This window comes from Populus alba, chromosome 2, assembly GCF_005239225.2.
Source record: "Populus alba chromosome 2, ASM523922v2, whole genome shotgun sequence".
Classification (NCBI taxonomy): Eukaryota; Viridiplantae; Streptophyta; class Magnoliopsida; order Malpighiales; family Salicaceae; genus Populus; species Populus alba.
Window position 1 is genome coordinate 10,261,327 of NC_133285.1, and position 26,444 is coordinate 10,287,770.

Here is a 26,444-nt window from a genome sequence, read left to right on the forward strand (position 1 = left end):
GAAATTGGGTAAAATAAAAATAAAAAAACCTGATCGAGTTAACCTAAGTTAGCATGATATATATCTAACCTAGACAACAAGGGGTGAGACAACATGGGTTAACCTATCAAACCTACATTCTAGATCATAAAATTAGGATAACTCAGTAAGAAAACCACAAAGTTGATTTTTTTCTAAAAAAAACTAATATCAAACGATGAAATTAAAAAAAAAATAATCCATAAAAAAAAATGTCAATCTCCATTAACTTTTCAAATTCGTGATCAAGGTCATTGTACCAAAAGCAACACAAATGAAAAAAAATCACAAAACCCAATCTCCAATAAATGAAATGCTAAAGGATAAAATCAAGAAAAAAAAGTGATCACATGAAAGGACTCGAAATAAAATAAAAAAAATAGCAATAAAAAGAATGAGGATAAAAACAAAAATGAAAAATAAGTCAAAAGACAACTACAAATTTTTTTATTATAGGGTGAAATAAAAAAAATATAACTTTAATGAAAGGGAAAAAAATCAATAATAAGTAAAAAATGGAAAAAAGCAATACACCATAAATTTGAATTGAAAGACGAAATTAAAAACTAATAAATGTTTTACAAAAAGGTTATGGAAAAAAATAAAAAAAACTAAAAGAATAATGATTAAATTAAAAAAATATATTTTTTTTTTATAAAAAAGATCAAACATAAAAATAAAAAAAAATATTAAATTTGAAATATCAAGAAAAAAAAACCAATTTATAATTTTAAAGAAAGAAGAGAGAAAAAGAAAAAGAAAAACGAAGAAAACCCCATCAATGATAAACCATTTAATTACTGTTGACACGCATAGCAGTAACAGTAAAAGAACCCACCTACCCCCCCCCGGCCATACGATATAAAAATCTGATAATAAATAAAAAGTAAGGTGCACGATAATCAATATAATCATTTAAATAAAAAAAAATATATCAGGCCAAAAAAGAAAAAAAGAAGAAGCTGATATCACGCTAACTATTAATTAATCTGGAGATCTAAAATTATCTCTTATGAAGGATTCCTTGTAATTTTAATTATTTTCTCTTTTATTTTTAAGTTTAAATTACCTCAATTTATTTTGGACTTTAGATCAAATTGAACTTAACCTTTGATTTTTTTTTATTTGAGTATCATGAAGTATTTCTAAAAAAAAAAAGTTTCATTGTACTCAAATCAAGAAATTAAAGTTAAAAAACAAATCTCAATTTCACTCAAAGTTTAAAATAATTTCTATTTAATGTAGCCATTTTTAATTACTGAAAATCACCCCTCTATTCTCGTTATTTCTTATTTTATACTAGCCAATCTCAATTTGCCGCCTCCTTTTCCCTTACTTTTTACTTATGTTATCCTTTTCTCTTAAATGATAATATTCAACAAAAAAGTATTAGGATTTTAAAAATTAATTCACTTGCCAACAGCAACGTGGCACTTCTAGGAAACATGATGAGGGTTGGTTCTGAACAAGTCTAAACTACAGGGGTCAAAAGGTAACAAGTCTAAACTACAGGGGTAATATATGAGATGGAAATTTAGCTTACCATTATAAGAATCACATAATGGGCCTCGCCTTCGTAAGGTGGGCTCTATAACGCTGAACCCCTTAAACCACTCGAGCCCAATCTCACTGCCTTTAAAACCCCCCTCTCCCTCTCGTTTCCAAACCCTAGAGATTATTTTGTGTTGCAGCAGCGCAGCCAGAGTTTAGAAGCAACCAACCTCAGATCTTATTTCCACAAGGTAAACACAGTTATCTTCCGGAACACTGTTTATTTATAGATAGCTGGATGCAATCGTTCTTTTTTTTTTTTGCGTTTAAATCGTTGATTGCTGAAACTTTTTCTGCTGATTTCTTATTTTTTCTTTGATTTTTTTCAATGGTTAAAGAAAGATGTCTGTTAGCGAGCTTGCTTGCACGTACGCTGCTGCTATTCTCTACGATGATAACATCCCCATCACTGTATCCTTCGAACCCTAGATAAATTGTATTATCGTTGCTCTGTTTCTCAGTTCTTTCGTTCATATGTTTTATAGGATTTGAGATTTCTTTAAAAGTTTTTATTCCGTCGTTGTAACATATTAAAGTTATTTTTGAGATTTCAAGCGGATCTGTCTATTTTCTCGGATTCTTTAACTAATGTTTCTAGTCAGAGAAGATTGCGGAATTGGTTAAAGCAGCCAATGTGCAAATCGAATCTTTCTGGCCAAGCTTGTTTGCTAAGCTTCTTGAGAAGCGCAACATTGAGGATCTCATCTTGAATGTTGGCGCTGGTGGCGGTGCTGCTGTTGCTGTTGCTGCCCCAGCTGGTGGTGCTCCTGCTGATGCTGCTCCTGTTGTTGAGGAGAAGAAGAAGGTAAGAAGAAAGGAAAGCGTCGTATTTGTTGTTGAATTGGGTGGTGGGTTGTTTTCAGCTCTTGAGCTCTCTAACTCTGGTGATTTGCTGGTTGTATTTTGCAGGAAGAGGTTAAGGAGGAAAGTGAGGATGAAGATATGGGATTCAGCTTGTTTGATTAGAAGCTCCTTGCAGAATGCCCAAGTCCTCTGGTGCTTTTAGTAGTTAAATACCTTTTTGGATTGATTGGAAGTTGTCATTATAAATACTTTTTTTCGTGAATGCAAGACTTGAGAATCCTGGATATTTATCTTCATGACTGGTGGCTTCTAGATATAATAGAAGTATTTCAGTTGAGTTTTGTTTTTTATTTGTTTGTTGGATTCTGATCTGATGCTTCACTGTTGACAGTAGTTTTATTTAGTATGTTGATGCTCGTTTAAATATTAAGTATGATCTAAAATCTTTTTGCCTTGTTTGCTTTAGCCATTATAGAATTGTTGCTTGAAATTGCTTTCAAAATGGCCTTTTGTTTTAAGAATTTCTTCGGATTGGCATTTTAGATTATCTTAGACAATGGTTTTGTAATCTTGGTTTCCAATATTTTCTTTTCATGGTACATTTACAAAACAAGGACTCGTGCTTGGCTGTACATTACCTGTTATCTTTGCATATTAAGCAGCGGCAATATTTCATTGTTGAATACCAATGTGTAATGAGTTCCTTATGATTTGGATTTTAAATATTTTGTTTTCCAAGATTTGGATGCCCAAGTCTTCTGCTATTCTCTCACCTGTGCAAGTCTTGGTTTCCAATACTGATGCTCCGTTGTGGGTGTGTAGTTTTGACTGTACTGCTTGGTTTTGTATTTAATCTTTTTTCTAGTGGAGGATTTAAATGCTTCGTCTTCTGTCTTTTATTAGCTAGTTAAGCTGTCATGTAATATTTGTATGCCGTTGTTTTTACCCTTTGCTGTTAGATCATGTACTCGTTGTGAGGTAAAAACCTTTGTTATCGAAAAGCCTAGCGTGCCTCCTGAGCCATTGCTGTAAATAGTCTCGTTTCTGCTTGATTAGCGAACTGGTAGCGAGGTGATTATTGATGGCATTTTTGAAATAGGACGTCTCTCCATTCGTGTGCTTGCGAGTCATCAGTGCTGTTGAAGGTGGTCAAAAAAATTTTCCCTGATCTCTCCAGTGTCATTTTCCAGGATATACTCTCGAACCAAAACCTAAATCCAATCTATTGTCTATCCTTCCTCTCCTTTCCTTTCCTTTAAGGGCCACACAATTTATTATTTTTTTTATAAATTTAAGATGATGTAGTTGCAAATTATTTGGATTTTCCTTTTTTCTTCTTTGCCTAGCAACACGCATGCCTCTCTCTCTCTCTCTCTCTCCTGTTTTTTCATCTACCTTTCAACGCTCACACTCTCGCTTTCTTGAGTATGTTTGATTGTTTGTTTGAAAGATTTAAAGAGATCTCGTTGCTTCACCTCATACTATCTCTCCCTTAAAGTCTTTAAAGTATGAATCAATGGTGTGCTTTGCAAGCATTTTATGTGAAAGCGTGCTAGGTAGCCGATCCCTCTCTCTCTAGCTAGCTCCGACATGTATTTTCAAGGAGAAGGAAGAGGTGAAATAGCTTAAAGACCCACTTGGCTACTTCATTATACTTGCACTTTTTTAGATGCTGAAAAACCGAAGCATGAGTTTTCTTTGCAAGATTGGGTGAGTAAAAATATGGAGGCTTGGCAAGAAAACAATACGACTGCTGAAAGTCAGAATTTATTGATTCAGAATACGAAAAGCATGTATCCCGAGCATATGAATCTGTGCTTGATGAAGATATATGGATTCATGGCCTCCGAAGAAAGCAAAGGAAATCTGTTTGAATTCATTGCATACATTGTTGCCTGTAGAAAATCTCATGTTTCAAGAGTTGCTAGACATCAGAGAGTACTATTTCACCCATCATTGAGGCTTCAAAAGAGAGAGCAATACATGCTTGCACTTCTAGAAGTAGTGCCCGAGACAGATTGAAGCGAGTCTTGCATGTTACAGCTACGCGAGAAAGCACGCTTTCACCGGGTATCTATGCCATGCTCACTTCACTGTACTGCTTATTACCACAACACTTTGTTTTTTCTTCGTTAAGTAACTAAATTCCCTTTAATATAGGTACAATAACTAGAAGATGATCCGGTATAACTTGCACTTCCAACCTAGCTCTTAGAGACTGTTTAAGGCCATATAAAGACTTTTTTAGTCTTGAGGCTTTATGTTTGTCAATTATCTCTTTAAACTCAAGCTGTATGCTCATACTTCATCTTCCAAGTCTCCATTTAAAAAAGTATTTTTAATGTCCAATTTTTGTGAAGCCCAATTAAAATTTAATATTAAAGATAATATCACCTGAATTAAGTTTATTTTGGCTACATGAGCAAATATATCTTGATAGTGAGTGCAATACATTTGTGTAAAGCTTTTTTTTCATAAAGCTTCCCTTGTACCTTTTTATGCTTCCATTAACTTTGCTTTTAATTATAAGCACCTATTTGCACCGTACTTTCTTCTTTTCTTAACAAGTCAATTACTTTTCAAGTGCTATTTTTGTTTAAAGAATTCATTTCATCTGTAACTACTAAATTTAAATTTAGATCATCTAAATCTTCTTGAATATTTTTTGAAATAAATGATTAAGATATCTTAGAGGAAAAATATTTATAATTATTAAAAAAGTTTTTTGTATGATAAATATTTAGTAATAGAATGGTTGGTATAAGATCGGACTCCCTTTCTAATATAATATTTATAGGGCTGTCAAAGTCTATAAAAACGTGCAATCTTTTTTAATTTTTGCTTTGCAGACATTAATTCAAATTCTAAACTTGCAACATTAGCCTCAAGTTGCTTCTTGATAGTGGAATGAGCAGATAGTGCATCGCTAAGACAAAATAGATGAATCTTGATGATTTCTACAATAGGCAGATGAAGATGCTTAACCAGCTCTAGAAGCGTAAACTTCAACAAAGAAGATACTTGATTATTATTCTGGAGATTAATTTTGAAAAGGATTGCATAACAAAGTTTACTCTTACAAAACATTACAATAGAGTGTTAATAAATTAAAATAACATCCATTAAGAGAAAAGATGTATATAAACACTTACCATGTCCATATTGATTTAGAGTTTTTTAATGGTTAAGGATCCTAAAATGTTGGAGGGCTAGAATTGCTAGAAGAAGCTTTACTAACATGAACATTTTCAGGCACGTGACAAGAAGATTTAGAATGAAAACTCTAAAATAACAAGTTTTGAGATGGAATGAACTTTAGTTAATAGAGAAGTTATTTGAACTTTCAAAATAGCAGGAGGAGTTTTGTTACTTATACTTTGAGGTAGAGGATAACAACCTAAATGAAGAAGCAATAGATTTGTATGCAATGAACTTTGTTTTTCTTCCTTCTGTTCCAGAAGAAAAAGCAGCTGAAGATTATCTAGATTTGGAACAGGATTGGATAAAAAAAAGGCCTAGATTTTCTTGTCCTTTTAAATACGTGTTTGACACAGCATTTTAAAAGTATTTTTAAAAAGATTTATTTTTTTTAAATTAATATATTTTTGATATTTTAAAATTATTTTAATGTCTTGATCTCAAAAATAATTTTTTTAAAAAAAAAAAAAATTATTAACATATTTTTCTGAATGAAAAATACTTTAAAAAACAACCGTAACCACACTCTGAATCACACACTAAAACAAGATGTTTACAACTCAAAATCATGAGCTATGATAAAAACTGACTCAATTATAGCAGTATAAGCCTTGTATTTTCTACTTTTAAATGCTAATACAAGCTTGTTTAAAATTGTAATTACGGTTATTTTTTATTTATAAATATATTAAAATAATTTTTTAAAAAATTTTAATTTTTTTTATATCAGCGTATCAAAATAATTTAAAAATATTAAAAACATTAAATTGATGTAAAAAAAAATTAATTTTTTTCAAAATCATTTTTAAAATAAAAAAACAAATCAAAATAATTTGAAAACACCAAAAACATATTAATTTGAAGTAAAAAAATAAAATTAAATAAAAATTAAATTTTTTAAAAAAAATATTTTTGAAATATAAAAAAAAATAGTACAGTAAACATCCTTTGAGGGGCAAAATATATCTTAAAATTATTAATGGTTCTCATAAGATCTTTCTTAATAAAGTCGTTTTCCCCAATGAGAGCCACTAAAGTTGAAAACTAACAGTAACCCCATAACAAATCTTATGCACGACAGAATAAGGAATTGAGAAATAATCGTGATATATCCCTTCAAAACTCAATCACATTAGAAATAATGGCATTGCACCCCCCTGCTGTATAAAAGGGAGTTGTAATTAAATAATGCAAAAGTTCCATAGGAAAGGGAAGAGACACAAAACATCTACACAAGGTCTTCTCGGGTGCCTGAGCCTTGAAAGCTAGGCCCGTGGGATGCATAACTCATAGCGATAAGTAAAAAAATTAAAAAACTAACTAAATCAAGAAAATTAAAAAACTAATAATAAAAAAAATAAAATTATAAAAAAAAAACTGATTAAAATTTTAAAAAAACTAAATGGTTCGATTCGATTTTTTAAGCCTGAAACTGAAAAAACCGAATCCAAACCAAAAAAAACCCAGAAAAAAACAGAGTCAAACAGGAAAAACCAAGTCCAAACCTAAAAAACCAAGTCAAATCAGTTTAAACCGGTTTTTTTCCTAAAAAAACTGAACTGAAACTAGTTGGTTTGAACCGGTTTAGGTTTTTTTTTAAAAAAAAAAATTTTGATTTAGTTAATTTTTTTTATAAAAATCAAATCGAACCGAAAATAATCATCCTAAGGAAATAAAATTATAGAAAAATGATAAAAAAAAAAAAGAAGAACAGGGGTGTGGTCGAAAGTTTTCAAGACAAAGGGACGAAATTGTTTCTTCTTCAAGAGATTAAGGATAATGCTGCAAAGAACTTCTGCGCTTACCGAACATCAAGCCTTAACACGCCAAATCACCATTAACACGTTTAATAACCACTAAGGCACCATAAATATAAACCTTAAAACATCCCAAACTAGTATCAAAATTACAAATCAATCAAAGCTTAGGTTTAAACTATTACATCTGGAATTTTAAAGCACCAATATTTTCTATTTCAAATGCGTTGGTGAATACGTCGTCAACTTTATGTGAATGCACTTCCAATGTTACAAACTCTTCTTTGATTGCGGTCCAGGAACCGGCTATACCGGATTTCGGCATATCTCAGCCGGTTCTCCCTCCCTGCACCTTTGATTAGAGTCCACTGATCAAATCAGAAACAAGTGGGTAGGGGGGCGCCCACACAGTTGAGGCTTGAGATGCTGTAGATTGCCTAGGGAACTAAACAACGTGGATTAATAGAATTATTATGCTATACTTTTAAAACGCGTGCCATATTTACTATGCTTTTATCACTGTGCAATCTGTTTTCAATTCGGTCTTTAAAATTTATTTTTGAGTGATTTAATCATATTTAAAAAGCAATTGATTTTAAATTCTTATAAAAGAATATGATTGAAAGAAAAGGGACCAAAACAAAAACACGACAAACATGGTTGAATTACCATAAATTTTGAAAAAATACAGTTTGGTTTTTCAACTCAAATAATCACGTAAATTATATAATTTCAGATCCTCAAAATTGTTCTAATTCTATTTTTTATGCATAAATTTTTTTTTTTTTTTTTTGATCCCTAATTAAGAGAGGGGTCGCCAGAGTCCAACGCTAGAGAAATAAACTTGTTGCTGGCATTGATTTAAGTCACCAAAATAAGAGATTTTTTTTTGTTAAATTGTTTTATTTGATGAGGGGGGTTCATATTAAGTGTTTTTTTTTTTTTACCTTAAAAGATAGTGAAAAAACAAATATGAACTCGAGTTGATTTTTTGTTTTGGGTTGAGTTCAGTTTTTAAGGTTTTTTGAGGCTATGGATAAGTTTATTATGGTTTCTAGAGTGTTTTGGATTAAAAAAATAAGTTAAAAAACAGATTTTTTAGGTCAAAAGAATATAGGCCTCGATTTTCTAGCCATCACAGTGGTTGAAATCTGGCAAAACAGGTGACATGTCTTCTTCTTTTTTAAAAATAAAATAAAAGAAATGGATGAAAAGCATAGATAAAAAAAAAAAAAAAAAAAAGAGTCCGGTCGCATTGCTTGTCTTGGCAAGCCCGCACGTGGACCCTAGTGAAATGGACCAAACATGCTAACTTGGTTTGCTATGCTAAGAAGCTTGACCCTTTCTTCCTATAATTTGTTTTTCAATTGATTTTTTTTTTAAAAATTTAATTATATTTATATTAATACCCATTCTTCTTTTATTTTTTTTTAAAGAGTCTCTTTAAATAATAGTGATTTTTTAGTTATACATTTAATTTTTGGAGATATTTTTATGATTCATGTATGATTTTGTTTTTATCTTTTGTATAAATAAACTATTTTTTTGAAAATAAAAAATATTTATTTTTAGATGTATTTATAATATGTGTAGCCTTACATGTTATTTTTTTATTTAATCAATTTAATATATTTATATATTTTGTTTGATTAATTAGAAAATATGATGAGATAAATATCCTATATTTTAAAATTAAATACCTTGAGTTATATATGTTTCTTAGTTTTTCAAGTTTTATTTTTAGATGTTATTAATGATTTTTTATTTATTTATTAATATTTATAATTCTTAGTTTATTCGATTACATGTATAATTTGTTCAATTTTTTAAACTATAAATGCATTAAAAACACACACACATGTCGATTCTTATAATTTTTTTATAAGAAATAAAAAATATTTAACCCGCAAATGGCAAACTAGTATTGCAAAATGACATCGTAATCAATATTTCTCCTTACAGAAGAAAGTTTCGATGTCGTTTAAATTTTGTTTAATAAAAAAGGGCCCAACCGGGTTCGAACCGGTGACCTCTTGATCTGCAGTCAAATGCTCTACCACTGAGCTATGGACCCCGATTGGCTTATAGTAAAGCATGTGTTATACTTACTTATTTGTAATTGGAAAAGTTTCCAGAGATGCGAAAGTGACTTGAAACTTATCCGGTGCTACGTCGGACATCTCATCCCTTACCGAGCTCCACATGGTCGGTCTAAACGATGATGTCGGTGACATTTCCATCCACGTGCACTTGAATAAAGTTGTTTGTATACTCGCACCACCACTCGTTTCCTTTGTTTTTTGTTTTTTTGTTTTTGTGTCAATTCATCCTACAGCAATCAAAGAACTACTCTGACACAATGAACTAATGAAGCAACAAAGTGCACAAGGAACCTCTTACAAAAGATTATGACCACACTTCAGTCTATTGGATTTAAATTATTTTTTATTTAAAAATTTATTAAATACTTTTTTTTTTTTTTAAAAATTATTTTTAACTTCAACACATTTTATATATATATATATATCACTTTTAAAAAAATTAATTTTTTTAAAAACACAGGTTTACGTTTCAAAAAACACAAAAATACATTTTTTTTTTATCAGCAAATTCAATCAAAACAGGCTTTCTTGAGATCTAATTAAAAGTGACGTCCATCAATTTTTCAGGTTAAATTTTGTTCCAACATTAATGCTATGACAAAAATATCATAATATTAAAGCTTAATTATAAATAAATTAACCCTCTTTTACAGTCCATAGTAACACATAACTATTTCTTCCTAAAACATTTTAGGGCTAAGAATTTATTAACAAAACCCTCATAATGCAAGGTAAGTGAATGAAATATAAAGAGAGATTATATATGCAAAAGGGCAAGCACTTGTAAGTGTGATTTTTATTGTGCAAAATTTACGGTTCCTTTAATTATAGAGATTGGGGAGAGTTACAGAACAACAATCTTGATTGTAATAATAGTTTGCCCCAAAATATAAGCTTCGCTGGTAATCTTGATTGTAGCATTAGAGCAAGAGGATTATCACCATTAATAATAGTTTAGGAGGAGTTGCTCTCTTCTTTGTTTTTTTTTTTTTTTAATTTAGTATTATTATTATTATTATTATTATATTTAGTTGATTTTGAATTATTCTTCATAATTTATTTAGATTTAGGTTATTATAGTTGTAAAAAAAATATCAAGATATTTAATTAGTGCTTAATTTTTAAAAATTTTATTTTTTGTTATCATGTCATTAAGTAAAAATTAATTTTAAAAAAGTTGTTAAACCTAATAAAATTTATCATTCCGGTCAAGAGTGTGGTGAGTTAAGCCATGAAGTTCGAGTCAATCTAATACATTACTGTATTAATATTAAAAATATATATCATCTTGAAATTATGTTTTTTTTTTTTTTTCTATACATGACATTTTAAAATAGAAATGTTTTTCTTTTGAATAAAAACATAAGATTAGATTGGTTATTTTCATTTTGTGTTTTCATCAATTCATATATATATATATATATATATATATATATATATATAATCAATTCAATTAATTAATATGTGTATTTTAATTTTGATATATTAAGCGTGATTTTAAAAAAATAAAAAATTACCGCAGCAAATTAGTTACCATTATTCACTATATGAGTCATTATTATTAACTTTAATTTTATCCAAGCAGACATCTTCACCCACTAGGTATTTCATTTATCAATATATATAGGTAAATTATATACTCAATTCAATGAAATAAGAAATACAGATGTTTAACTGATTGAATTGATATTAGAGGGATTTGTTTTTGACAAGTTGGTAAAAAAACACAGTGCAAATAATAGATTTATTCAAAACATAATACCCATGTTTTTAAACATAAACATTACAATAAGTAAAAATATATTTTTTAAAAAAACACAATAGTCAACTATTAATTAATCCTTACTTTTAAACATAAACATTACTATTTAAGTCCTAAGACACTATAATTTAAGACTTAGGTCTTATGAGCCTGATAATAAAATCAAATTCTTACTTAAAATATAAACATTGAATCCAAGAGGATGTCAATTGTTAATTAAGCTTTGACTCATATTTTATTTTTTTATATTCAAAATAGGCTCGGAGATTTTTACTCATTTTTAATAGATTTATCCGTGATCGTGTTAAATATCATCATTAAACTCAACTACCTTTTTTTTCATTATTATATTATTTGATTATCTAAAATTTGGTCCCTATTTGTTCTTATTCGTCATTTTCACTCCCCAATCTTTTATTATTTTTTAAATTTACTTATATTGACAAGAAAAAATTAGAGAATCAGTGGGTCAAAATTAAGTTATGACAACTAGTTTATATGATGGTGGTTGTGTGGGTTTTAGACGGAAAAGGTGGTGGTTGGTTCATGGTCCTTATGGTGGAGAGAAAAAGAAAAGGGTTCGGTTAGGAGGAGGAAGATGGGACGGTGGTTTTGTAGTAGGTCGATATGACTATGATGAAGTTGTTGTGACGTTAGAGTTGTGAGGAAAAGGTTGTCGAGGCTGAAAATGGTGAATGGAGAGAGATGAAAGGTAGGTGATCAACGATAAGGTTTTTGAGTATGGAGGCGAGTCTTTTTTTTTGTTTTGCTTTTATTTTTTTCTAGTTGGTTTTTGTGTTTTTGTTTTTTTCTCTTCTTAGTCTATTTTTTTTTTGTAGTCTTTTCCTAGCCTTTTCTCTCTAGGGTTTTCTAATGTGTCTATCTTTTTTTTTTTTTTCCTTATGCTTCAATTTATAGTGTAGAGGAACCTATCAATTTGAAAAATAAAATCAAAGTATTGAAAGATTTTTATATTCTTTCATTCTTAAATGAGGATTTCAAATTTAAAAATTTTATGGTCAAAGATCAATTGATTTTATTTTATTGAATCATGCATAATCTCTTCCTTTCCTTCTTGAATTCAATGAGATCCATAATTGGTGATTTTCTAAATATCTTTATTAAAACTATACTTTTTCTAGCATGCTTGTCATTTCACTCCGTAATTTGTTTTCTTTTTATTTCTATTTTCTATTTTTTATGTAAAAACTTTCCATATAAAATAAGATAAGTAAAATGCCATAAATCATGAAACAATCATAAATTACATGAATCACACTAGAAAGATATTTTCTTGGGAACTTAAAATACATTGAAAACATAAAGGTAAAAATTAGGTTATGACAATGTTGGAGGTAATATATTTATGATGATGGTGAAAATGTTAAAATAAAAGGTGGTGGTGAAAAAATAATGGTTTAATGATTATAATGATGATGGATAATAATAATCATTTTTATTATATTGTTAGGGTGATATTATTGGTGATGTGGCGGTGATATGATAGTAACTACATGTAAGAAAATAAGAATATAAAATATAAAAAACTATTTTAGTTTTTTAAATTGTTCATAAAAGAATAAATGTTGTAGCTCAACCAAATATATTTTTTAAGTTTGGAAAAATTACACCTAACATCATATTTGATCGAAATTACACTCGCCTCTCGAGTTTTGAAAAATGACAGGCATCTTAAATTTTAGTACACACATAAAAATTTACATCTTGTACCTAACATGTAAAAAAAATCAATAAAAATTATCTAATTATTTATAGGTTTGTGATTATTTTCTATTTAATGACTAAAGAGCCTTTATAATATTAATATCACAACATTGCCATCAAACTAATATTACAATTCTGCTAAAAATTAGAAAAGAACTAAAACTTGGTATCTTATCAAACACTTTGTGTGCAATACAAAATCAATCATAATTTTGCATGACCCATTTGAATCAAACACCAAGTAAAGAACCTAAGAGATTATGACCCTATTACCATAGTTTTGAAATCCGACTCGGCCCGGCGGGTCGACCTAGAATCCGGCCAACCCGAAGCTGAACCAGGTTGAGTTGAAGAAAAAATGGAACAAGAAAAAAAATTGGCGTGACCTTGTTAAACTGGCTATAAACCCTTTATATTTTATTTTATTATTTTTATTTTTTTTACTAAAACGATGTCGTTATGATTTAAAAAAAAAAAATTAACCCGGCCGACCCGGTCAAAACCCGGAACTCGGGCTTTGGACCGGGCCGGGTCTTAAAACTATGCTATTTACTACTTTCAAATCTTATTTACTATTTTTACTACCTACAAGTCATATAAGAAAAAAAACTAATCTCATTACAAACTTTAAAAAACCATAGACCTTGGATCCTAGAATAAATCACAACAAAAAACCTCATCAAGTTTAAGGTCATCAACTTTACCATGAATCTATTTTCTTTATTTTCTTATGCAAGATGGTCTAAGATCTAGATCACATGTATCTATGCCTTCAATTTTCTAGTTTTGAAGAAAAATAGAGGAGAAAGATGAAAAGAAGCACTAGTTCCCAATTCCTAACTTGCTTATTGTAGTGAACAAACCACCTTTTACATGCTGAAAATGGTAGATAAATTACTACTTGTTTAGATTTAAACCAAGTCAGAGCAATCTTAACATGAATTATATAGAAAGATGAAATGTATGTATATTTTCAAAGGAGGCTAAGAAGTCATGGCTATATTATTCTATGCTTGTTTCTTTGTTCTCATTGATTCTCTAGCAAAACTCATTCCTGCAAGCTCATTAATACATGAGAACACATGAACATGGTCACCTTTTGATCTAATTGTGGAGTACACTAGTAGTTTTAATATATGTTTGATATTGTAGTGCAATGTGGTTTTTAAAAGTGTTTTTAAACTGAAAATGCATCAAAATAATTTATTTTTTAGATTGTTTTTAATTTTTGACATGAAAATATCCAAAAATACTTTAAAAAACATCAATTTATAGTTTTTTTAATGTGAAAAGAACTTTAAAAAAAAATCACATGCATGTCTTGCTTTCCTTATCTACACCAATTTCATTTGATGTTTAGAATGAGATAAATCATTAGAACCAATAATTTTTAGGTTCGGTTTTGAAATTGAAAGAATTGTTAGGATGAGAGAGACTTTTAAAGAGAAGTTTAATATATAGGATTTTCTATTTATTAGATGTGAGGTTAATTTGATTATTTTATTAGATTTTTTTTTTATTTATCAATCAATGCAAATTGTAATTTTTTAAAATTTAGTATAAATACAATTTTGATAAAATATAAGAGGTTAGGGGTAATGTTTTTAAAAATAAAACAATAAATACAATAATAATAAAAAAAAAACGCACTAAAGGAAAACTTGCTACAAACAAGAGAGGGAGAGAGACGGCATGGAGAGAAGAGATCCACCAAAATAAAATTGGCAAGAAATAAAGGCAAAGGGGACACAAACAAGAAATTGCAAATGACAAAAAGGCCAAGTGTCAAAAGAAAAGAAATAATAAAATAAAATAAAAATAAAATGTTAAACTGAGTTTACAAAGCAAAGCTAACAAGTGTAAGGAGGCAGTTGAGAGTTGGGTAGCCTCCCCCCCCCCCCTCACCTCCCTTCATTTTCATCAATCAAAAGCGGGTATTCCCACGCCTTCTTCCCTCGTGCTCTCCGCCCCCTCTTTCCCTTCTTATACTCCCTTTCCCCTACTCCTTCTTCCCCTCACTTCTCTTCTCCTTTCCTTTCCCACTCTAAATGGCATCAGCTTCAGCTTTCTCTGCTACCAAATTCACCCAGCCGTTTTCTCTCAACGGCACTACCTCCAGATCTCATGAAAAGCACCAATCTTTCTTTGATCCTCTTAGGACTGCCCCTTCTTCTTCCTCTTTTCTTGGATCCACCCGCAAACTTCGCCTTAGTTCTGCTTCCAAATCCAAGCTTTTGGCCAATCCCAACCGTCGATCGGCTGTTGTCGCTGTCTCTGATGTTGTCAAGGAAAAGAAGGTCAAATCTACCACCAATCTGGTAACCAATTCCACAATTAACCTCTCCACTATTTCCCTTATCGAATGCTTCTGTTTTGATTTTATTTTGGCTTTTTTGTGCTTTTGTTTGCATTTCTGTGCACAAGAGACTGGTTATCGTATACCATTTTAAGCTTTAATTGAAATCATATCATTTTCTTTGTCAATTAGGATGCCATTAAATTAAATCCCAAGTTTTAATTTTTAAATTGATTGTAACTATGTAATTAGCTTTGTGATTTAATTAGATGCATTGCTATACATTTAAAATGGAGAAGCTTCGTATGCGTTGATATGTTAAAGCTACTTTTGTGAATTCTGATGAACGAAATAGAAATCAAGAACGTTTCTTTCTTCTTCTTTTTTACTCATTTAATTAGTGGTGTCTTTAGTTGATCACTAAAGAAGAAGGATTGGAGGTATATGAAGATATGATATTGGGCAGATCTTTCGAGGACATGTGTGCCCAGATGTATTATAGAGGCAAAATGTTTGGTTTTGTTCATCTTTACAATGGTCAAGAGGCTGTCTCAACTGGGTTCATCAAGCTTTTGAAGCGGGAGGATTCTGTTGTCAGTACTTATCGTGATCATGTACATGCTTTAAGTAAAGGAGTCCCAGCTCGTGCTGTCATGAGCGAGCTCTTTGGCAAGACGACTGGGTGTTGCCGGGGCCAAGGTGGATCTATGCACATGTTCTCGAAAGAGCACAATTTGATTGGTGGGTTTGCTTTTATTGGAGAGGGAATTCCAGTGGCTACTGGTGCAGCATTTTCCAGCAAGTATAGGAGGGAGGTTTTGAAGGAGGCGGATTGTGATCATGTGACATTGGCCTTTTTTGGTGATGGTACTTGTAACAATGGGCAGTTCTTTGAGTGTTTGAACATGGCAGCATTGTGGAAATTGCCCATCGTGTTTGTTGTTGAGAATAACTTGTGGGCTATTGGGATGTCGCACGTGAGGGCAACTTCGGATCCAGAGATTTGGAAGAAGGGCCCAGCATTTGGGATGCCAGGTGTTCATGTTGATGGAATGGATGTTTTGAAGGTGAGGGAGGTGGCCAAGGAGGCAATTGGAAGGGCTAGGAGAGGAGAAGGACCAACATTGGTAGAATGTGAAACTTACAGGTTTAGAGGACACTCATTGGCTGATCCTGATGAGCTTCGTGACCCTGGTGAGCTTTTACATTTGGTTCTCGTTGTTTGGCTGTCTATTTTATTCCTGGTCATTGAATAATTTAATGAATTTGTATTTAGCAGTTCAATTTGATCATTGTCATTTCTCTTTAGAATCTCATTTCTTCTATGTTTTGTGACTTAGCTTTTGCCTTGCAAGTTTAACTGATATGGACACCAGGCCCTGTATGATTTTTGTGAAATGCTTCTGATTTTTTCCATTTCCTGTGCCTATTTAAATATCTACCATTTACAGTAATAAAATTGTTTTCCATTTCTCCATCTTGATTTGATGCAATATGGAGCAAAAAGTTCAAAAAGAGTTGCCAACCATGTATAGGTTTATTGAGGCTTGTTTGAGTTAAATTCTGGTTATTATTGACCCTGCTAGTGTACATCTTTACTTTTTAAGGAGGTGTTTTATTATTTAGTAAACTTTTTTCATCTGCACCTTTTCATTCCCTTTCTTGTCTTGTGTTTCTTCTTCTTGGCTCTTCAGCAGAGTTAAAAACCTTCCCATCTGTTATTGCGGTATCACAGTATTAGCACAGGGTTCTTCACAGCATCTTATTGCAATGATGTCTACTATCCTTTCATCCAATTTCATTTGTTGGTTTGTTTTCCTCTAAACGAAGGCCTTTACATTATGATACTGTGACAAAAACCAAGCTACTGAGAAATAAGCTCTAGTGATTAGTTTCCAACAATGCTAGTCCAGAAAAGGAAATATGTTACTTGGGAGATTCCCTTGTATAATATCTGTGGTGCTCAGTAGGCCTAATAAGCATTTACATATAAACTCATTGAGGTATTCAATATCTCAATAGAGCACCTTGAAATGATTCGGTAAAACACGAGATACTAGTATTTCATTTTCTGTTTTATAGTTTTGTTTCTTAATCTCATGCACTTTTCTCTCCCTCAATCTCTTGGTTCCTTTTGGCAGCTGAGAAGGCTCGCTATGCTGCTAGAGATCCCATCACTGCCTTGAAGAAGTACATGATTGAGAACAGCCTTGCCAGTGAGGCAGAGCTAAAGGCTATTGAGAAGAAGATAGACGAAGTGGTTGAGGAGGCTGTTGAATTTGCAGATGAGAGCCCTCATCCATCACGCAGCCAGCTACTTGAGAATGTCTTTGCTGATCCAAAGGGCTTTGGAATTGGACCTGATGGCCGGTATAGATGTGAGGATCCAAAATTCACGGAGGGTACGGCTCGTGTCTAGGTTTTTGAAGTGGAACATTCATCAACTCCAGTTGTGCTCGTTGGTCTGCACAGCTCCATATTCATTAAAGCTGGTCATTTGTTGCCGCCCTAAATTATTGTGTAAGCAAGTTATGTTGTTTAGGTTACCTTTTCAATCTTAGATTTTGGCTTTGTTCTCTTAAGCATGTCCGTTCATTGTTCTAGCGTTTTGAATAACAAACCTCCAATGGACTAATGGTTCTTGGTTCATATAGCTTCTAATGTTTGTACCAATGGATAATGGCTCCGAATTTTGCAATTTTTTAGCCCATCTTGCTGCCATTTAAATTTTTGTTTTGTTTTGTTAGCTAATTATTGCAGCCAGCAATATCAGTTAAATTTCAAAGATCACATGGTTTGTGCATGTGTTCCAAATATCGTCGGATGAAAATGATATGGTTGGATATAATCTGACGATTATATCAAAAAAATTGCAGTCATCGCAGAGAGCACTGCCAAATTGTTAATCTTTGTCCTGCTAATCGTTAGCTTAGCTAAAAAAGGCGAGAGAGAGAGATAGAATTAGTGGTTTGAGCATGGAGGGTCTTGTTGAGATTAGGCGACGCAAACTACGGCACACTTCAATGATACTGGGAAAGGTACTCCATTTGAGTTGGCTAACTGGGCTTTTCTGGTGGCAGAGCAAGAATTCGTTAACCGTATCTCCGATGTCCATGTGAATATAAGCAGAATCAGCAAGGTCCCCAAAAGCACTCCACGTGACCCGAACAAATATACCACGAGACTCGAGAGAACAAGACGCTACCAAGAAAAGAAAGGTGAAAATCTGACGAAAATTCCTATCTTCACAGAATAAACAATGTCGCGAATCAGAAATAAACACCAGTTTGAAACAGACCGTATTCTTAATTTCACAGAACACAGCTGCTGGCAAACTAATTACGCATTACCTAGTTGTCAAATGAATCATGAGAGATTTATCGAAAAAATAAGCATGTGAAGTTGATTCGGTAATACTCTATGCAGATAGTACACCGTAGCAAATATAAGTTGATTCGGTGAGCTTCCCAATTTGAACAACCAAAATTTCTTATTTGTCTCATAAAATCTTTAAGAATGTTTATACACTTCCTGAATTTCAAAAGTACAACGCTCAAATAAGCTCAATATGATGGCGGAAAAATGTGTACTTCAATTGAAATAGAGAACAAAAGGAGCACAAAAGGCAGACAAAATAACATCAGACTAAGAGCAACTACAAGGTGATTCTTATCATTCACATGGCGGGCAAAAAGAATATGCAAGGGTCATTTCTTCACCAAAATAGACGGGATCACAACTTCAAAGCAGCAATAGCTTCAGGTTTAAAATCAACCCTTAGACCCAACACTCGCCTAACCTCTGCAGGGGTTAGTCTCCAGGTCATAGGTCCTGAGTTCTCACCCCAGAAATCTAGAATCTCAGATACCTTTTCTAAGTTGAGGATAGTTGCCATTTGAGTGAGACGAGCAAACTTGTCTCTCACAGTCCTCTGAGTCATGCTAGAGAAATGGCTTACCAATGCCCTCACATCCCTGTCAAGCTGGAGGCCTCCAAGCTGACTGAACCTCTTCTGCATCATGATCACTTCAAGCCTCTTCACAATGAAGTCAATGACCAAATGTACAAATGAATCATAATTGTTGGCAGTCATTAGAGGCTGGAGCCACGATACATTTGTCTCAACAGAGTGGAGAAGCCTCTGGACCCATGGGTCATTCACCTCATTATCTGCATATTCAGCCTCAGATAATTCATAACTGATGGTTGCTACACTATCTAATACTGGACGGATTCGAGGTGTAACAGTTGCCACTAGTTGTTCCATGCCAGCATTCAGGGCTTGCTTGAAAGTATTGCTCACATCACCCAGCTCAGACAAACAAGATTTCACCCTTTCTCTCTCTGCTGATGCAGGGAATGCCTGTCGAAATCATTGCAGTAGGTTTAATTGTTAGACATTGAGGTGATTTCAACAAACAAGGAATAAAAGCAATTCAAGTGATTGAAATCAACCATGTCAACTGGTATAACGGGAAACAAGTATCAAAACAAAGAAAACGAACATGGAAGGAATAACTATTGAAATTATTGTGGACACTTTAATTCTTAGCAATGAGGTGGTTTCAACAAACAAGAAAGAAAAGTAATCCAGGAGTTTGAAAACAACCATGTCAAAGGGCACAACAGAACATAAGCAACAAAATAAACAAAAGGATCATTGAAATATGCTTGAGAAACATCCATACTCATTTAATTGCAATATTTAGTTCAACATAAAAGATAAGAATCAGCCATACATTAAATGTAGGCGATGATGCCAATTCTTCTGATATTTTTTTAATCCTTGAAGTTCATGAAATCTCTATCATTTCACTTACCATAACAGGTTCTATGTGGAACATTAATGGATAACAAACATATTCTAACAGTCTAACTTATAGTGTGACTAAATCAAAAATCACAAGCAAGTTAACACGCAGGGCATAGAGTAGCAAGCACAACAGCTATTTCTTTTTGTTACTTAAAGCATGAATTATAACTTACCTCAGCACATTGCTCTTCAATCTCATGCTTCAACTTCAAGACATACTCGCCACTCACATCCATATTATTCAATGCAGTGGCAAACTCAGTCCCAGTCCTTTGTACACCAACACCACCCAAAAACAGCTTTGCACCAAGGTTTAGTTCTCTCATTTTCTGTTGCAAAGCTTCATGGTATTCATTACTTAACAAACTACCTGCAGCACTCAAGACTGCAATCACAGAATTAACGTTTGAAGTTGATATTGCCCTTCTCAAGCAACTTTGAAGAACATAGAACACATCGTCAACAGTAGACGTTGTAAGGCTATCAGGCACGTGCTCATCAATCTTAATAGCTTTCCTTACATTTTCAACCATAAAGAATCCCTCTAAAATCACATAAAACCCAGTGATCTCCTGAACTACTCTACTAAAACTCCCACTCCTAAATGATTTAGTAGCTCGTGGAACCAACTCGGGATCAACAGAGCTCAACCCTTTAATCTTCGAAACCATGAATTCTGTATAATCCTCACCTAATTGCATCAATGACAATATCTCTTCTAAATACAACTCAATCTCTCTTGGGTCTGGCCCTTCCGGTGCACCAACAGCAAGTAAATTCTTATTCTGTGCATTAATCTCTGACGCCAACTTCCCCAGTTTCCTATACTCCATGTATTTCTTCAAAATCAAAGAACCCCTCGAATCACACTCCTCTTGCAATTCGCAAATTGCATAAACAATCCCATCTTCACCACACAAACCCCTCAATATCTCATCATTTTCTTCAATAGCCAAAACAATATCCTTAAACAAATTCGTCAAACCCCCAACAAAATTAACATTACTACTAACATTACTATTATTATAACTCTGTTCCATTAACTCCACTAAATTCTCAAACTCAAGCCTAGATCGCATCGAAATCACTTTCTTTAAATATCCAACATAAACCTGCAAGCCCTCTTCTTCCAATCCTAGAGGCGAAAAAAGCCTGATAAACCTTAAAATCGTCGAATGATCCCTGGAATCCACCGCAGCGGACAACTTCTTGCCCACAATTCCTTCGAGCGTTCTCTTCGACGCCAACAACTGCTCTCTCTGATCCGATCCAGAATCTTTATACTTTGCATCAATCTGCAAAAATGTCTGCACATACTTGGCAGCAGACTCATAATCCTCTTTTTCAAGCGCATTCTTCACTCCTTCAATACAATTCCCTCTCTCAACAATCGCATCAATACGCGAGAGGGTGGAATTAACACGCGACTGAGCAAGATCGAGCTCACGCACTTTGGCACTCACGTGATCTGCTAAATCGCAGGTGGAGCGGACATTGGAGTGCATGTGGTCGAAATCGGCCTTGACAATCTCGAGAACATCAGCGGATTTTTGGAGGTGATGGAGATTCTTGTCGAGATCGGAACGTTGGGATAAAAGAGTATCGAGGTTGAGGTCGAGACCGCGTTGGTAGGCTATGCATTCGTGGAGGAGACGAGTCATGGCGCCTACGTCGGTTAGGTTGCGAACGTGGTCTAAGGCTTCAGGGGTGCCGAATTTAATAGAGGGAGAGTTGAGGGTGGTTTCGTCTTCTTGTTGGGGTTCTTCTTGTAGTGGTTGTGATTGGGGTTTTGGGGATTTCGTGACTGCTCCATTTGGGGTTGCTACCATTTTTGTTTCTTTTTGGATCCTGGATCTGGAGGAGGAGGAGGAGGATATTGATGAACAAACAGATGATGGAGTGGAGTGATGAGCGGTGTTTTGATCTTTCACCTGTTTTAAGTTTGTTTGGGTTTCTTTATTTTCGGGTCATATAGATCCATACAAACCCATACCACCGTCTACGGTACTGATCTTCATTCTTTTTCTCGTCTCCTTTTTTAATACTAAAAAAATAATTATATTTTTCTTATTTTAAATACTATTTATGAGAAATGGAGCGGCTATATGTCAATGGAAATTATATTTCACCTTTCAATTTATTTATTTTTATATATTTTCTTCTTTCTTTATTAAAATGTTTTTCTTAGAAAAAAATATTGTATAATGCCGTGAGCACATATTATATTTTTACATGTATTGTATCTTATTAATTTATTAAAAAATAATTTAAATGAATAGAAAAAAATCAAATTACCCATTTATTAAAAAGAAATAGATTAGTATGTATTTTTAAAAAACTTCTCATTTACTTGTGCATTCATAATTTTATCACAAATGAAATTTAAATTCTCTCTTATTTGTAAGAGGGTCGATCCGCCTTTCCAAAAACAATATCCATGCAAATTTTGGAGCTGGAGGCTCCGTTTCGCAAATGGGCTGACCAACCATATCCACTTGGAAAGTTCGGAGCTCATTTCTCCAATGGCCACCCGCAGTAGGCTCTTAGGAGGACCCGAAACTACTCTCTTCTCCTCTCGAAACTAAAACCAAAGCAGCAGCTACACCAACGACAACCTCAATATCATTCTCTCCGCCAATCCAACTTCAGTACCCCAAAACTCTGCTGCCGCTTGTTCCGCTCTAACTCTCTTCACTTGCCCTCAAGAATAGGTCTCACTGTTTTAGCAGTTGAAGATAAGGAACCCGAGATTGCGGAGGAGATTAACAACGTGAGCCAGGAGAATGGTGACTTTGAATCCGAGAAGCGAACCAAACCATGCGAACTATACGTCTGTAATCTTCCAAGGTGTTCCGACATTGCAGACCTTGTAGAAATGTTCAAGTCTTTTGGCTCTGTTCTTTCTGTTGAGGTATGTATTTTTATCCATCACTTTGGACCCTTCCTTCCTTCTTAGTGACATCTGGGTTGGGTTATATAAAGAACTACGGATTCTAGTTTACTTTTCAAAATTTGGATTCGATCATCTGAAATTCAGACAACTGTGTCCTAACTCAATTCAAGTGAATTTTTATTTTGGTTCTATTGCAGCGCTATATAATTTGGAAACTTGGTGGGATTTTAGCCAAAAATTGGAAAGATGAAATTCTATCAAGCATGGTAGATAGGCTTTTTGCTGAAATTAAAAAGATTGAAACGAAATTAACCTGATGGGAAGGTGGAAGCTTGAGTTTTAGCTGAATATAAAAAGTGAAACAAGATTCATCACTTATAAAGCTCAGTAGCATCCTCCCTTCTTTCAACTTTCTCTCTTCTTTCACTTCGTTTGTCATTGTTACCCGTTAATTGAATTTTTCTTGCAGGACTTCCATGATCGTGTTTTAGTTGTTAAAAGAGGGGTTGAGAGACGACCGAGCTCCGACTGAGATTTTGCTGCTTGCATTTATGTAATGAGGCTGGACAAATACAATAGCTCGAAGCATTCTCCTTACCTGAAACATTGGCAGAGGGTTTGCTACAATAGCTCGAAGCATTCTCCTTACCTGAAACATTGGCAGAGGGTTTGCTTTCTCGTCCTCGTTCCTTCAAATTCAAGTTTTGTATCTCACACTGAAGTTTGAGCACCCGTCAAAGTTTTGTAGGCATCAACTTTATATTAAAAGTACACGAGAAAATTTAAGCATTGTAATTAGCTGAAACTAATATTGTATATTCATGTGCTCTGATATACTCTCGTAGCTTCTTGTTTTCTGAAAAAAGCAGTGTGCATATACTCTTTATCTTTTCCCAATATCTTAGTTTCTGAGTTTGTTGTCGCTGAAGTGGTGATGTTTTCCAGTTCATGATAATTTTGAGGTGTGGATTATATTTTGGCACCCAGATTAAGCTTGGTACCATGCCCACAAGGGAAAGGGAGAGGGAGAGGGAGAGAGATGAATCATATAATCAGAGGGACATGTTACCACTTTTCCATATTGGTCTGGCATGGAAAATATTTTAGCTTGCAGATTGATTACTTAGCTGATTTATTGTGTAAGACGCAAGTAGAAGACAGCAGCTGCCAAAATTTTCCCTGGATTTGAGCATGGAATTGTTTTCTGAGCAAATTAGGCACCATTCTTCCAACTGAAACCTTTTCCTTCTGCGTGCTTTTTTTTCAGAATGGAAACTACAATTGAGATTTGATTTTCTTGATTACACCTTCGTGCTTGCCCTTACAATTCACTCATCAGTATCCAGTTCTGTCCCTAGTTAAAAAACCATAAACCCTAGCGAACCATCACGAGAATTCTATGGCCTAGCGATCCCCAGCCTCAGGATCTATTTATTATTTAAAGGAGAAAGAAAATAGTCAGCAGCACAGAAAGAACACTCGACCTCTCCATTTTATTTATTCATAAGCAAAGATCTAAAGACTTTCCTCAGGCCAGGTTTAACCCCGGGCCAATTCCTAAACCACCAAGACAACCATTTGTCTGTATGGAGGCTGCTGGTGCAGACATATTTGATGGGGACATTGGGCTTTGGCACTACAACCAAAGAGACAACAGACGAAATAGATTTGGATAAAAGTAAAAGTCCCGATCACTTATGGAAATCAGGATAAGAGGAGGACATGCTGATTTATGAATATTCAACTGGAGATATTATAAAAGATCATCTTGCGTTCTTCTCCGTATAGAGGCTGAAGAAGTAGGAGCGAGCAATAATAAAGAGATTGGTTATTATGAAGTTTATTCATAATTTCTTAGTTCATGGTTTTCTCTACACTGTAGGGTTATCAGTGCTTGAGAAAGTCTTTTTTTTTTTTTTTCCTCTTTTTTTCCTCTACAATTCAGGGCCCTGAAACTTTTATGAATTAAAAAACTCTTACGCTATATGTTGCATCACATCTCCTATTTTCTTCAATAATTGATGTGAGTGTAGTGATGACCCATCTCATTTGTTATTATTTGAATTTATTTAATTTGTGTGGATGGAGTTATCAAAATTCTACATTTTTTTTCCTTTGATTATGAAAAAAAATGAAGTTTTAGGAGAGAACATGGTGGAAAGAAAAGGAGTTACTAAAAAAAGAGAATACTCAAGTTAAGGAATTAGGTTTTCCAATCCTCAAAACTATTTGGTTCAATTCAAGAAATTTTATAATATTCAAGTTATAACTAGTAGTATTACTTACAGTTTGGTTATTTATATGCCACGTTATTACAAATCCATGCAACATTAAAAAAAAAATCTTCTATCTTTTCGTTCTTGTAATAAGAAATCCTTAAAAAATCAGAACCAAAATCATAGCTCACCCTCCTCCCTCTCTCTCAATTGTGCTGCCAGCAACCATCTCTAAAAAAAAATCCATGTCTTTTTTTATTTGCGAGAAAGTTTTTTTTTTATTATGAGCTTAAAATTTAATGTATATAAAGCAATATATATATATATATATATATATATATATATATATATATATACGATGATATCTTAGTTGTAAATAATGAAATATAAAAAGATTATTTTAAAAGATTTTTATCTATCTCACATTAAAAAGATATTATTTTCTCTTTTGTATTTAAACTAAAAAAATTTTTTATCCTACATTTGAAAAGCACAACTTTCTTCTTATGAACATAGAATATATATACTAATAAATTTTTAATTTTATATTGAAAAAATAAGATTTTCTTCTAGTGTTTATATAATAAACTTTGATATAAACTAGTAGCCAATAAAGATAAGGTGGTAGGTTTGTGCACATAAGGTTAAATCGTGTAAGAGAAAAGCTTCAATTGCTCCTAAAATTAGTAGCCAATAAAGATAAAGTGGTAAGTTCGTGCACATAAGGTTAAATTGTGTAAGAAAAAAACCTTTGATTGCTAAGAGATGACGCATATCCTTTTTGAACCTTTTGTATTCAATAATAATTTATTTTTTAGCTTTTAAATTGCCACTATAGTTTTTTAAACTCTTAAAATTAATTTTCTAACAACTATATATTTTATAAGAGCTCTTTAACATTCCTAACAACTATTTTTAAAAAAATGTTGTACCACCAATTAATTCTACTATTTATTTTCTAACTAGACGTTGCCGACTTTAATTCTCTTATTTATTTATTTTTATTTTATTTTATTTTTTAGTTTAACGTGGGTGTCCGGGCCAGCTTGCATGTACCTCGACTAATCCCACGAGCTATGAAGTTAACGACCATGTAAGCCTCCAGTGGCTATCATATGAGTAACTCCAGGGCTTGAACCTGAGACCACAGAGGAAGCAAACCTCTTGGTCCCAAGCTCTTACCACTAGCCACCACCACTTTAATTCTCCTATTTATTTTCTTACTACTTGTTGTAGGCTAACAATCCTGTACATACACCTACATTAGCCTTGATGGATTTTCTTGTTGTCCTTTTGCTTGTTATTTCTG

At 33.0% G+C, this 26,444-nt stretch overlaps 3 protein-coding genes, 1 long non-coding RNA gene and 1 other non-coding gene across 5 annotated transcripts; 3 read left to right on the forward strand and 2 right to left on the reverse strand.

Moving 5' to 3' along the window:
- Positions 1-1,636: 1,636 nt before the first annotated feature.
- On the forward strand, positions 1,637-2,723 carry LOC118063459 (uncharacterized). Its single transcript, XM_035077501.2, has 4 exons — positions 1,637-1,760; positions 1,908-1,980; positions 2,168-2,374; positions 2,479-2,723. Exons 2-4 carry the CDS (start codon positions 1,912-1,914, stop codon positions 2,533-2,535), a joined length of 333 nt encoding a protein of 110 aa, XP_034933392.1. The 5' UTR covers positions 1,637-1,760; positions 1,908-1,911; the 3' UTR covers positions 2,536-2,723.
- Positions 2,724-9,330: 6,607 nt separating this feature from the next.
- TRNAC-GCA (transfer RNA cysteine (anticodon GCA)) lies at positions 9,331-9,402 on the reverse strand. The gene has a single exon. It is a non-coding gene; the product is annotated as a tRNA-Cys (tRNA).
- Positions 9,403-14,762: 5,360 nt separating this feature from the next.
- LOC118063461 (pyruvate dehydrogenase E1 component subunit alpha-3, chloroplastic) lies at positions 14,763-17,923 on the forward strand. Its single transcript, XM_035077503.2, has 3 exons — positions 14,763-15,235; positions 15,627-16,407; positions 17,355-17,923. Exons 1-3 carry the CDS (start codon positions 14,966-14,968, stop codon positions 17,630-17,632), a joined length of 1,329 nt encoding a protein of 442 aa, XP_034933394.1. The 5' UTR covers positions 14,763-14,965; the 3' UTR covers positions 17,633-17,923.
- A 761-nt stretch (positions 17,924-18,684) lies between these two features.
- Positions 18,685-22,036, reverse strand: LOC118063460 (conserved oligomeric Golgi complex subunit 4). Its single transcript, XM_035077502.2, has 2 exons — positions 20,200-22,036; positions 18,685-19,576 (listed from the first exon to the last, which is right to left on the reverse strand). The coding sequence occupies exons 1-2, from the start codon at positions 21,853-21,855 to the stop codon at positions 18,947-18,949; spliced, it is 2,286 nt and encodes a 761-aa protein (XP_034933393.1). The 5' UTR covers positions 21,856-22,036; the 3' UTR covers positions 18,685-18,946.
- Positions 22,037-22,365: 329 nt separating this feature from the next.
- Positions 22,366-23,810, forward strand: LOC118063462 (uncharacterized). Its single transcript, XR_004689909.2, has 2 exons — positions 22,366-22,937; positions 23,389-23,810. It is a non-coding gene; the product is annotated as an uncharacterized lncRNA (long non-coding RNA).
- The last annotated feature ends 2,634 nt before the right edge of the window (positions 23,811-26,444 follow it).

Coding starts and splice junctions, on each gene's coding strand:
- LOC118063459 (XM_035077501.2), top strand. CDS start 1,912: ATGTCTGTTAGCGAGCTTGCTTGCACGTACGCTGCTGCTATTCTCTAC. Junction 1,981..2,167: donor ATGATAACATCCCCATCACT/GTATCCTTCGAA, acceptor TAATGTTTCTAG/TCAGAGAAGATTGCGGAATT. Junction 2,375..2,478: donor TTGTTGAGGAGAAGAAGAAG/GTAAGAAGAAAG, acceptor TGTATTTTGCAG/GAAGAGGTTAAGGAGGAAAG.
- LOC118063460 (XM_035077502.2), bottom strand. CDS start 21,855: ATGGTAGCAACCCCAAATGGAGCAGTCACGAAATCCCCAAAACCCCAA. Junction 19,577..20,199: donor TTGAAGAGCAATGTGCTGAG/GTAAGTTATAAT, acceptor TGATTTCGACAG/GCATTCCCTGCATCAGCAGA.
- LOC118063461 (XM_035077503.2), top strand. CDS start 14,966: ATGGCATCAGCTTCAGCTTTCTCTGCTACCAAATTCACCCAGCCGTTT. Junction 15,236..15,626: donor TCAAATCTACCACCAATCTG/GTAACCAATTCC, acceptor TGGTGTCTTTAG/TTGATCACTAAAGAAGAAGG. Junction 16,408..17,354: donor TGATGAGCTTCGTGACCCTG/GTGAGCTTTTAC, acceptor TCCTTTTGGCAG/CTGAGAAGGCTCGCTATGCT.